The 13023-nt window shown below is 39.1% G+C and overlaps 1 protein-coding gene across 1 annotated transcript in view; it reads left to right on the forward strand.

The window, feature by feature from the left end:
- LOC127359481 (NACHT, LRR and PYD domains-containing protein 12-like) overlaps positions 1–13023 on the forward strand; it is a 126169-nt gene that overhangs the window by 92925 nt on the left and 20221 nt on the right. Inside the window, exons 11-13 of the mRNA XM_051393286.1 lie at positions 8286–8459; positions 8910–9083; positions 12775–12948. Coding sequence (XP_051249246.1) covers positions 8286–8459; positions 8910–9083; positions 12775–12948 — 522 coding nt within the window. The remainder of the gene's footprint in view (positions 1–8285; positions 8460–8909; positions 9084–12774; positions 12949–13023) is intronic.

Consider the following 13023-nt stretch of genomic DNA (forward strand, 5'->3'; position numbering starts at 1 on the left):
TGGTGTCAACAAAATTGAAACATTTTTCTGACTCTAAAAGTAGAAAATCAGTGAGAGTGTCTGACAACAGTCTGCTGCTTGTTTTCTATCTGCTTTATATGTAACTGATGTCCACTGCCACATCATCAAATATCTGATAACGGACAAATAATTCATCTATAATCAACATTTGAGCTGATTAACTCATCGTGAGGTGCAGGACAGCAGAGAAATTACCCAGGTCCAGACCTCAGGTGGCGCTAATTACTAAGAAGTAAGGGTACTCATGTGGGCAAAAATCAGAGGTGCTGGTCCTCAGTACTGGTTAGTACCGGCCCATTTCAGGCTCTGATTTTATCACACATCCATTATCCAATCACATCTGAGAATCCGCCTACTCATACAGTACATGAAATCTTTAGAGTTTTTGTCCTTCAGTGAGCTGTAGATGCAGGAAAATAAGTGTGTCTGCTATAAGACTGTCAAACAGCAACAACAACAACAACACACACACACACACACACACACACACACACACACACACACACACACACACACACACACAGCAGTGAACATGGAAGGATGTCTGATATGAGTTTGAACAACAGATGAAGAGCAGATCAGCTGGTAGTTTGTTGGTTTGGACAGCAGGTGGCGCTGCTGCATCAACAATCAGCTGAGACTCAACCATACAAGAGTGTGTTTTTCAGACAGACACACAGGGAGACAAGCTGGGTTCAAACCTGTGACATGGACACAACTCATAATAACACACAAACATTAAAAACCAGTTATTTGGGGAGAAATAAAACATTGAATCTTCTGTATGTAATACAGAATTCATTGAAATGAATGATGGATGAGGCTTAAACAGAACAGAAACAGGAATATTGATGGAGAGTCATGTAAGGGATAATGCCCGACGAGGTGTCCGCTATCAGGAAGGAAGGAGGACGTGGAGGCCAGAACCGTCGGCTGCCTCTGGGAAGTCCATTAATTCCTGATTATGGACACCTTGAAGGGCATTATCCTGCTTATACCATGGTCACTTTCCAAAGAAAATAGGACAAACCAAAGATATGACTTGGCAACGGGAGATATTTCTAGTTCCCTCTGCTCAGAGAGAGACAGAGAGCTAACATTATGGTAGCTAGATTCAATTCAATTCAACGCATTCATTTAGAACGGTGACAGTTTCACTGAAACTGCTTAGTAGGTGTCCTACATCAGGTATCAATGGACACCCAGCAGCCAATCAGAATCAAGTATTCACCCAGACCATGGTATAATGTTACATACGTGTGGGGCTGATGGTCACTACACAGGCCAAAATGTCCCATAATTCTTTGGGCCTTGTTGTTGCCACAGAAACAACAAGAGACATTTTATAAACAGTTTGACAGACAACAAAGCAGCTGCAGCTCAAATCAACAGATTCAAATCAATTACTCAAAAAATGTGTTTTTAGCAAAAGAGTTGATCAGGAATGTGACAAAGTTCTTCTGGTGTTACAAAGACAACTGCAGCAGCAACATGTCTGTGAAGAAGCTGTCCCAGCACAATGCTCACATTGAAAAGTTGAACGTCACCAAATACTTCTTCAGCTGATCTACAACCACAACCATTGTTCAAGGTAAACACAGCTAACTAGGTTGAGTTTGATGAACAACAATCTTAACCTAGTTAGCTGGGTTACATTTATTTATTTCAGTTGGAGCTTTTCAAGCAGGGAAATAAGTGAGGTGATTTGGAAGAAACCTGGATTTAGTATGTGACCTGTAAATGACGAGGGGAGGAACAGGTGATACAGGTACTGTACTTACCACAATAAAACAATAAAACAGTTTGTGTTCAGTCAGTCAGGGTTCAGACTCCATTTTGAGTCGACAGAGCAGAAGGACAAAAAGGAAGTCAGAGTCAGGGTGAGTGTTAATACAACATTATTATTGTTTTACTGTCAAAGTCTCTGATTCATCTGTGAATACAGTGTGATTGGATGAATAATGAACAACAGACTTAATGCTAACTCACAAAAACAAGCTTACATTCAAAGCAGAGTCATTACACTTGTGTGTGTGTGTGTGTGTGTGTGTGTGTGTGTGTGTGTGTGTGTGTGTGTGTGTGTGTGTGTGTGAGACACTTGAACAGACTTGTTGATCAGGATTCTTGTGTTCTGAGCTCACAGTCAGTGTTACTGGTTCTCTCTCAGACTGACTGAAGTCCAGAAGATCAGTGATCAGTGACAGTGGTTTTCTTTTACAGATTGAATCTTACAGTTCATATTTTTCTCTGCCACTTCAGGTACACCTGGAAAAATAATACAGCTCAGAAAACGTTATCACTAAGTACAGCCTCAATTAAACTGTTTAAGTTTACCAAAGGTCTGTTTTATGGACCTTTATTAAACTGTACACACAGTCAAGATATTGTGTTATAACCCTGTAGATACAATAAATGTTGGTCCAAAGATCAGGATCACTGTTAGATATTAACTTCATCTCCATTTTACAGTCTCCTCCTCTGCATCTTGTTTCACTTGTTTGTCTTTTTCGTCTTCATGTTGTACGACTTGCATGAACTACATATTTGTCTCAACGCTGTCTGAAGTGCAGAAGATGAGTGACTGTGTGGAGGAAGAGAAGGACAGAGCAGAGTCTCCAATGTCCAGCTGTCTGTCTATGAAGAGTGATCGGTCTAGAGAATATCCTCCATTATTCAGTAATGAACCTGAACCCTTAGACACACAGTAAGAGAACTACCAGTTACTGTTTAACCAACAAACTATCAGTAACAGCAATGTGTGTATAGAGAACTGTGTATTTTTGATAATTTCACACTGATTCACATGAAATGAATAAAAACATCTTGTTGTTTCCAGAAGTCAGTACCACCAACAGAGAGCAGAGTCTCCAATGTCCAGCTGTCTGTCTATGAAGAGTGATTGGTCTAAAGATTATCCTCCAGACTTCAGTAATGAACCTGAACCCTCAGACACACAGTAAGAGAACTGCTACTAACTTCAGTTTCTTTCATTATATTATCACCATTATATGATTGTATTTGTCCAAATATAAGACAATATTTATTTCTAGAAATGACATTTGAAACAGTGTATTATACTCGAGGACTAGACAATCACATATTAACAACATCAGATATTCTTTCTAAATGGACCGGTATGACAGTGGCTCCTACACAGAGTGATGCATTATGGGTTGTTTGTAGCCTTAATGTTGTTGGCTAGTGAGTTACTTCAAGTTCAAGTATTTCATCTTTTATTTTTACAAAGGAAAAGGCTCCATTGATGAGGACTATCTTTTAGATCAACAGTGTCTCTGAGAAAGTTTCCCAACATCAGCAGTTTGAAATTGTTTCTGATCTTCAAAAAGCCTTTTTCCAAACACAGCTGTTGGAAAAGAGAGAGGCATCTTGTGTTGTCTGATATTCTGGCCAATATGGTAGAAGAGATTTTCTAACCTGCTAATGACGTTCTGTTCTGTGCTCCTGTTTGTTTGTTTGTTTTTCTATTAAGATTTTCCATTAAAATAAGTTTGTAGACTAAAATATAAGAATGCAAACTGCCCCACTGTGACTCAGTTAAACATCTTTATCAATAAAAGCAGAATGAAAATAACAGTTTGATCTCTTCAGGCTGCAGCTGCTGTCACATAATTTGGAGCAGATTGTTGTCTGATCAAGAAGACAATATCTCAGATATTGTGATTCAGTAAAAGCTCAACTCAGCTTTTTTACACTGAAATATAACTATGATTTCTGATCTGAGTGATTTTACTTTATCTCCCCAGAAAGAAGAAGAGGAGTCATGTTTCTGTGGAGGAGCAGCTGTCCTGCTGTGTTTTGTGTCAGGACGTCCTGAAGGATCCAGTCTCTACCAGCTGTGGACACTGGTTCTGCAGACAGTGCATCACCTCATACTGGGACAAGTCTGCTTCATCAGGAGACTCCTCCTGTCCCCAGTGTGGAAAAAGATCCAGAACAAGAGCTGGACTGCAGACAGCCAGTCAGACCAGCACTATACAAAGTAAGACTGTACATCTGTCTGCTGATGTCCTCATGTCTGAAAACAGGACTTTATAATCTATTACAGGGACATTTGTTGTGTTATGTAGTGCATTTAATATTATCATGAATATCATAAATTGAAAAACATTTTTATTGATCCCGATTTTGGTTCTCAGTTTAGTCTCAGAATATCTTTCTTCTCTTCCAGCAGATGGTGGTCTGCAGGAGGTTTTAGATGAACATAAGATCAGTCTGAAGACGAGATGTAAACATGTGACTGAAGGAACTGATGAAACAGGAAGTGGAACCCTCCTCAACAGGATCTACACTGAGCTCTACATCACAGAGGGACAGAGTGAAGAGGTTAATACCCAACATGAGGTGAGGCAGCTTGAGACAGCTTCCAAGATGGAGACCCTCCATGACACTCCAATTAAGTGCCACAACATCTTTAAAGCCTTCCCTGACCAACAGAAACACATCAGAGTGGTTCTGACAAACGGCGTCGCTGGCGTTGGAAAAACCTTCTCAGTGCAGAAGTTCACTCTGGACTGGGCCGAGGACTTGGAAAACCTAGATGTCAGTCTGGTGGTTCTGCTTTCGTTCAGGGAGCTGAACCTGATCAAAGATGAGCAGTACAGTCTTCTCAAACTGCTCCATGTTTTCCATCCAACATTACAGAAGGTCACAGCAGAGAAGCTCACTGTCTGTAAATTTTTGTTCATCTTTGACGGCCTGGATGAAAGCAGACTTTCACTGGATTTCCACAACAAGGAGGTTGTGTCTGACGTCACACAGAAGTCCTCAGTCAACGCGTTGTTGACAAACCTCATCAAGGGGAATCTGCTTCCCTCGGCTCTCGTCTGGATAACTTCCAGACCTGCAGCAGCCAATCAGATCCCTCCTGAATGTGTTGACAGGGTAACAGAAGTACGAGGCTTCACTGATGCCCAGAAGGAGGAGTACTTCAGGAGGAGAGTCAGTGATGAAGATCTGTCCAGCAGAATCATCTCACACATCAAGACCTCCAGGAGCCTCCACATCATGTGTCTAATCCCAGTCTTCTGCTGGATCACTGCTACAGTTCTGGACCACATGTTAACTACAGACCAGAGAGGACAGCTGCCCAAGACCCTGACTGACATGTACTCAAAATTCCTGCTGGTTCAGACAAAGAGGAAGAAGCAGAAGTATGATGAGGGACATGAGAAGAGTCCACAGGAGCTGATGAAGGCTGACAGGGAAGTTCTTCTGAAGCTGGGGAGGCTGGCGTTTGAACAGTTGAAGCAAGGAAACATCATGTTCTACCAAGAAGACCTGGAGCAGTGTGGTCTTGATGTCACAGAGGCCTCGGTGTACTCAGGAGTTTGTACAGAGATCTTCAAAAGAGAGAGTGTGATCTTCCAGAAAACAGTCTACTGCTTTGTTCATCTGAGCATTCAGGATTTTCTGGCTGCAGTCTACATGTTCCACTGTTATACCAACAGGAACACAAAGGTACTGGAGGACTTTCTCAAAGACTACAGCAGGGACACAAAACCAAAGACTCTTCTAGGGAAGATTTTTACTTTTTTTGGATACGATGATAGCCGTGACCATGATGGCGATCGTCATGGCAAATCCCTGGATGTTTTTCTAAAGAGCGCCATGGAGAAATCCATCAAAAGTAAAAATGGCCACCTGGACCTGTTTGTTCGCTTCCTTCATGGCCTCTCTCTGGAGTCCAACCAGAGACTCTTAGGAGGCTTGCTGGGTCAGACAAACAACAGTCCAGAAGTCATCCAGAGAGCCATCAACAACCTGAAGGAGATGAACAGAGGTTATATCTCTCCTGACAGAAGCATCAACATCTTCCACTGTCTGATGGAGATGAACGACCACTCAGTCCATCAGGAGATCCAAGAGTTCCTGAAGTCAGAGAACAGATCAGAGAAGAAACTCTCTGAGATCCACTGCTCAGCTCTGGCCTACATGCTGCAGATGTCAGAGGAGGTTCTGGATGAGTTGGACCTGAAGAAGTACAACACATCAGACCACGGAAGGCGGAGACTGATTCCAGCTGTGAGGAACTGCAGGAAGTTTCAGATCCTGTGAGTGCGAACATGTTGATTTTTCAGTTGGAGGTTTATAGCTGTCAAGTTAATTAACACAGTTATTCTATTAATTTCTAATAATTGAATAATTAATTAATTAATAATTACATTTTACTTACTGGACATGCAAACTCGGCAGAACAATAGGGAGTTTTTAGAGTTTAAAATAAGATCTGTATCATTTTCCAAAGGAGATTTCTAAAGTTCTAGACAATTTCTGTCATACAGTTATCATTTTGTTCGTAATTTATAGTGAGCATGGAGGATGTTTGGGATGCCAGGACCACCTCTTATAGGAAAATGAAAAACCAAAAACCCAGCTGGATTTAAAGATCATACTTTACATTGCTCATGTTAGAGGCCTTAAGCACGAGTGAGCAGTGAACAGATATTGTGTTCTGTTGTGTCCAGGAAAAGCAGAGACAGGAGACATTAGTTGTGATCTTTAGGCTGTTCTCTGTCTGAGCAGCAGAAGCCTCACAGAACCTGAATACAACTAGTGCTCACCAAGGTAGACACTGCCTCTTGTGGTGACACTGAGCAATTACACCTTCAACAATACAACTCAACCCCCTGTAACAATACATCCAAATCTGTCCTCTTCCACAGGTAAATACATAAAGTAACTGAACAGTTGTGACCATACATTTGTATGTGTCACATTTACAGAACATGAGACATTTTCTCTGATTTAGCTTTAAAGGTTTAAAGGTCCAGTAATTAACATTTAGGAGACTCTGTTGGCAGAAATGGAATATAATATTCATTGGTATGTTTTCAGTAGTAGTTACGCCTTCATGTTTCTACGGTGGCCTAGAAGGGAAAAACCAAACACTGGCTCTTGATAGGGCTGTTATTGTTTTTTTGCACATTTCATGGCCACCGTAGTTTCTCCTATACACTTGGAAGTGGAGGGTGAAGCGGGTGAGTGCTGATCTGTAGTCTTGAGTTATGAGAGAGAGTTAGGAGAGTGATTGTTTCATGTCAAACACAGTGAGATAAGATTAGCTGAACCACTGATGTGAAAAGCAAATGTTCATCAAAACAGAAAATGTCAATCTGTTCAAATCCATAAAGTAAATATAAAGTGTGTCTCTCATTATAAAATATTTTCTAATATGTGTCATTATAGACTTTCTGACTGTGGACTCTCAGAGACTCACTGGAAAGTTGTGGCCTCAGCTCTGAAGTCCAACCCCTCCCATCTGAGACATCTTGATTTGAGTTTCAACGAGCTGCAGGATTCAGGAGTGAAAACACTGTCTGCTGGACTGCAGAGTCCAAACTGTAGACTGGAGACTCTGAGGTCAGTTCACTGATTGTAGTGCATGCAGTTTTGTGTCTTTCCAAATTACCCAACAGTTGGTACAGTAACAACAATATAGAAATGAAATGTTTGACAGGAGAGTTTTTCAGCCTCCACAGACTCACATTGTGGTCCATCAGTCAGTGAAGATGATGTCAGTACTGATGAGGCTGTAGAGTGTGTGAGGGATATGAATGAGGTTGTTTAAGATCTGATGAAAGCAGATAAAAACAGGCTGCAGAGAGTTTGAGCTTCAGTATAAACAGAGAGAGACGTGTAGCATATTTTTACTATACTTATAATAATAAGCAGCAGGTGATTAACTAAGGATGGAATATCAGAAGACTTGATTAGGGTTAAGAGGAATGATTTCACTGATCACAGTATTGAATGAAGACTCAGGAAACCAGATTCTGTTGTATTTTTTAGAGAAATGGAAAACAACAAATAAACCACACACATTTTATAAATGAATTAGAAATGACATTTCTCCAAAATCCATCCTGACATATTTGACATCTTTGGAAACTTCAGGATCTTGATTGGAATCTTAAATCAGTTTCTGTGGGATTTTATTTGTGTTTGACTGCACAACATGAGTTTGTATAGATGGAGCCACTGGTGGAGCTGGCAGAGGTTAAGAGCTGAGGTCACTACGTTTTTATTGAAGCAGCAGCACGTTGTCATTAATATTAATGAGAGCTCCTTTCACCTTTTTGTATTTTACAGTTTTCAACCTCCTGTTGGGTTCAGGTGTTTGGAGTTTCCATTTTCTAAACTTGTACATTCTAAACCTTCTTCAGCTCTGAACAGCTTATTAAACACTGAGTGATTTCAAGCAGGAACATTGTCTTTTAAACATACATCTTTTATTCTCTATTCAGATTGTGGAACTGCAGTTTGCCAGAGATCAGCTGTGATTATCTGGTGTCAGCTCTGATGTCAAACCCCTCCCATCTGAGAGAGCTGGACCTGGGTAACAACAAGCTGCAGGATTCAGGAGTGAAGCTCTTGTGTGGTTTTCTGGAGAGTCCACACTGTAGACTGGAGACTCTGGGGTCAGAACCTATTTTTTACTTCTGTGCTGAGATTAATATGATGTGAAAGTTGTGGTGACAGTGAAGTGCAGACATAAGGCTGATATTATACTGAGTATCTTAAGGCTAAAGTCTGTTTTTTTCTTTAGTGGTTTAGTCCATTGACTGTGGCAGAGCAATGTTGAGCTCCACATTTAAAACCTGAATATAACAAGATGAATCTACACTGGATAATTTACTCGGAACCTCTTAAACTCTTGAATTTCATCTTATATTCCACATCATGTTTTTACATTACGAATAAATAAATAATCTCCATTTCAACTATCAGACAATAACAATATATTCAGTATTTGTTTTTTCCAACATTTTATGAAGCTATATGATGTTTATACTGACTGAATAGTTCATCTTAATGATTTCAAGCAAGAACATTGTCTTCTAAACTTACATCATTTATTCTTTCTTCAGATTGTGGGGCTGCAGTTTGTCAAAGATCAGCTGTGATTATCTGGTCTCAGCTCTGAAGTCCAACCCCTCCCATCTGAGAGAGCTGAACCTGAGTAACAACAAGCTGCAGGATTCAGGAGTGAAGCTGCTGTGTGGTTTTCTGGAGAGTCCACACTGTAGACTGGAGACTCTGAGGTCAGACACCATTTTTTACTTTTTAATTAATATGATGTGAAAATTGTGCTGACAGTAAAGTGCAGACATAAGGCTGATATTATACTGATCCACACTGAGTATCTGGATAATTCACTGTGAACCTCTTAAACTCTTGATTTTTATTTTATATTCAACATCATGTTTTTATTTTTTTCACATTATAAGAAAAATCAACTAAATAAATAAGATATTTTTAAACTATCAGACAATAACAAATATATTCAATATGGGATTTTTCCCCAACATTTTTATGAAGCTATATGTGGCCTGCTCAAGAATGATGAGACCGAACACAAATAAAATTATTTTTGTGGGTTTTTATTCCCCGACTGAGCTTAATAAAGAACAGTCTTAATACTATATTATTGAGGATTTAGTACAATTATAGTTATAACAAAACAGAATGATTACTCTTCCCTATTTCCTTCTCTGACAACAACCATCAGCTTTACCAGTTCTCCTCAGCACTTGATGAACAATGGTGTATGTAGGCTACCCACAGTAACAGTAACCAGGCTCAAACTCATAACACTCAACTTCATTATACTGAACTTCAGACATTAGCTAATTCTAGACAACAGTAGTGGCACCTCTCTAAATAAAGAAAATAAAAGCATTTGTTAAGCCACACAACTCATAGTCACTTCAAAATAAAATACTTCAAAATACATTCTTAACAAAATATTCTCTTACAAACATTCTTACAATTCAGAAACAATTTTCAGAGAAATGTATAATTAACTCACTTTCTCTCCAGTGTGCAGCCTGTGCTCTAAGACACACACACCTGGAATTCAATATGCATATATCTCCCCTCTACATTAGGCAGAAAACATAGAAATGGACATAGATTATTTAAACAGTCAGCATACATTGTAATGAGATAATTCTGTTAATACATGTGCTTTAACATTACTCACGCTAATCCTGCTGATCATCATTAATCATTATTAAGTCTGCTAACTTAATCATTATCTCATCTGCTGACACTGATAACCATTTCCATATTTTACCGAAATGTATAGGGATATTTATCTTACACATAAACAAAAATACACACCACGACAGTCAGGCAAATCCGTGTATCATTCGTTCTTTTCATATTCAATTGAGATTCCAAAATCGGAAAATGAAAAAAAAACGGTTTGTTATTTCATTATTCGTTTATCAATCTGATACCAAAAAACAAATAACGGTAAATTTTTTGTACTTTCGATTTATTGCTCAGATAATAGGAAATAGGAAATGAAATAAAGGGCCACATATCTATTTTGATTTAAAGGGACATTGTGTAGGAATTTCTCCCATCTAGTGGTCAAATTGTATTTTGCATTCAAACGAATAGTGCTCTCTAGTGCCTCGCGTTTTCAAATGCATATTGCAACTACGGTAGCTGTTATGTACCAAGAAGCTACTGATGGAGGTATGCTGCCTATATAATGACTTACACACCCAAGCAATAAAAAAACGTTGCAATTTTACCATAGCATTGACTTACCTGTCGAAGAGAAAGCAGGCAACTTCAGCGTCCCTTTGAAAGTAGTGTTGCTTTCGTCAACGAAAATTATGACTAAATATCGTCGTCAACGAACCTTTATCACGTGACGGAAACGAGACGAGACGCAGCGTAAATGGTGGTCATGTGACGAAAACTATAATCAAATATATAATGCAATATTGTTGACGAATAAAAACGGGACTAAATGTGGTTTGCGAAATAAAAACTCTGCTAAAATATCTCTTTATTTTCGTTGACCAAAACGTGATGAGACGAAATGTTATAACGTTATTTCGTCTCGCTATTATTATTATTATTATTATTATTTTGAAGTATTTCTGTTTCCTGAGTCTCGGGGCTGCATCAGTGCACTGCGCAGACGCAGGCTACGTCACTTCCTCAATCCCCACTCGCGGCATTATTTAGAAGATGCAGCTGCGGTGGGTTAACGTTAGTCACCGACACACACATTTTATTTGCACTTTTTTATTATGGCATTGTAGCTCGAGCATTCAAGCACCTTGTTTCTCCTTAAGTTAAACTTGAATGTAATGTACATTTTTTCTGTCATGGTCATTTGAAGCTATTTTATTTATTTATTTTATTACAATTTATGTGTGTGTACTTCTTACATGTTTGGAAGGTAAAATAAATATGTTGTAAATTCAAATCAGAGCGTCTTCCGTGTATTGAATGTATTCTTGAGTCTATAAGGTAACAATAATATAATAATAAGATAACCTTGTTTGACTTGAGGAATGGGTGACTTAAAGAAAATGTTGGTGTTGTCTATACTATACTAGGTACTTGTACTATATTAACTGGGTTAAATAGAATTGCATTACTAAAAAGAGACTAAAATACAGTTTTCATTGACTAAAACTAGATGAAAATAGTCATGGATAATTCTGACTAAAATAAGACTAAAATGCTCAGACGACTGAAACTTGACTAGACTAAAAAGAGTATAAACGTGACTAAAACTAATAAAAACTAAAATGACAGTTTGACACAAAGACTAGACTAAAACTAAAATTAAAACAGGCCCCCAAAAACAACACTATTTGAAAGTCTTTGTCCTTCATTAGCTCTTTCCACCTGGGAAAAGCTACCCCGATGTTTACCCTCGTTTTTAAATTCGCCGGTCACGTTGCCTTTTTAATTCCCTTTTTCGCTTTTTTGGCGACGAGGATTCCTTCTCCTGTGGCTCGGCATAAGTATGATCCTCCATTATTAACTAAAGTGCAGTGCAGACTTTCAAATGTGCCGGGACAGTGATAAGCGCCTCTCACTGATCTCCTTCTCCATTATAGCTGGTTTCAGTCACGTGATGCTGGCTCTGAACGAAAACGCGTTGTAGTGCTTTACGTCCCTCTCTGCGATTATAGTTTTTCAAAATGGCGGAACGACATGGAAGCCTCCATGGACTTGCCCGTCCAATGTATATACAGATAAGAAATTCTTCGCTTAAGGATAAGGATAAGTCAGATCATTGGCAGAGGTAATTTTACACCAATGAGGACACAGAAGACATTGACTTTAGCTAATAAAATACTTAAAACACTACACAATGTCCCTTTAATTTTTTCGCTTTGTATGAACCGGAAATGATTGTCTCTTTAGCTTGATTCACTCATATACATCGTATACACCGATACATGTCTTTTTCGCTTAAGGTCATGCTGAACACAGAATCTTCTTCTACATCGCTGGATACGCATCTGCTGCAGCGTAGTAATGTTAGAAATCTCTACATTTGTCTTGCCAGTTTCAAATAAGTCTTTAATTAAATCAGCATATGGTTCCAGTGCGGCCATGGTGTCGATACGAAATTGCTCAAAAAATACAGAGTACAATCACTGCATGATGGAGTTTTTTCATGCTTTGCGAAATTGCGGCAAACTTCCAAGTGCAACACAATAAAACAATAACTTCCGGTTCACACAAATCTGGTGTCTCCGCAAAATTATCCGCTCACTCGCGATTTGCCTTTTGCGCTTATGCTTCACTCATAACATAACAATGCCCCCTTAGGGAAAAGAACGCGACTGAAGTAATAATCCCACAAGCAAACTACAAAACACTTTTTAAGGAGAAAACCCCTGTATAACCCTTGTTCACCTGGCTACATATATGATGCTTTTAAACTTACATAATTTATTCTTTATTCAGATTGAGGAACTGCAGTTTGTCAGAGATCAGCTGTGATTATCTGGTCTCAGCTCTGAAGTCCAACCCCTCCCATCTGAGAGATCTGTGGTTGGATAACAACAAGCTGCAGGATTCAGGAGTGAAGCTGCTGTGTGGTTTTCTGGAGAGTCCACACTGTAGACTGGAGATTCTGGGGTCAGACACCATTTTTTCCTTTTGTGCTGAGATTAATCTGATTTAAAGGTTGTGCTGACAGTAAAGTTTCAATTC

Source organism: Dicentrarchus labrax, unplaced genomic scaffold (assembly GCF_905237075.1).
Source record: "Dicentrarchus labrax unplaced genomic scaffold, dlabrax2021, whole genome shotgun sequence".
Taxonomy (NCBI): Eukaryota; Metazoa; Chordata; class Actinopteri; family Moronidae; genus Dicentrarchus; species Dicentrarchus labrax.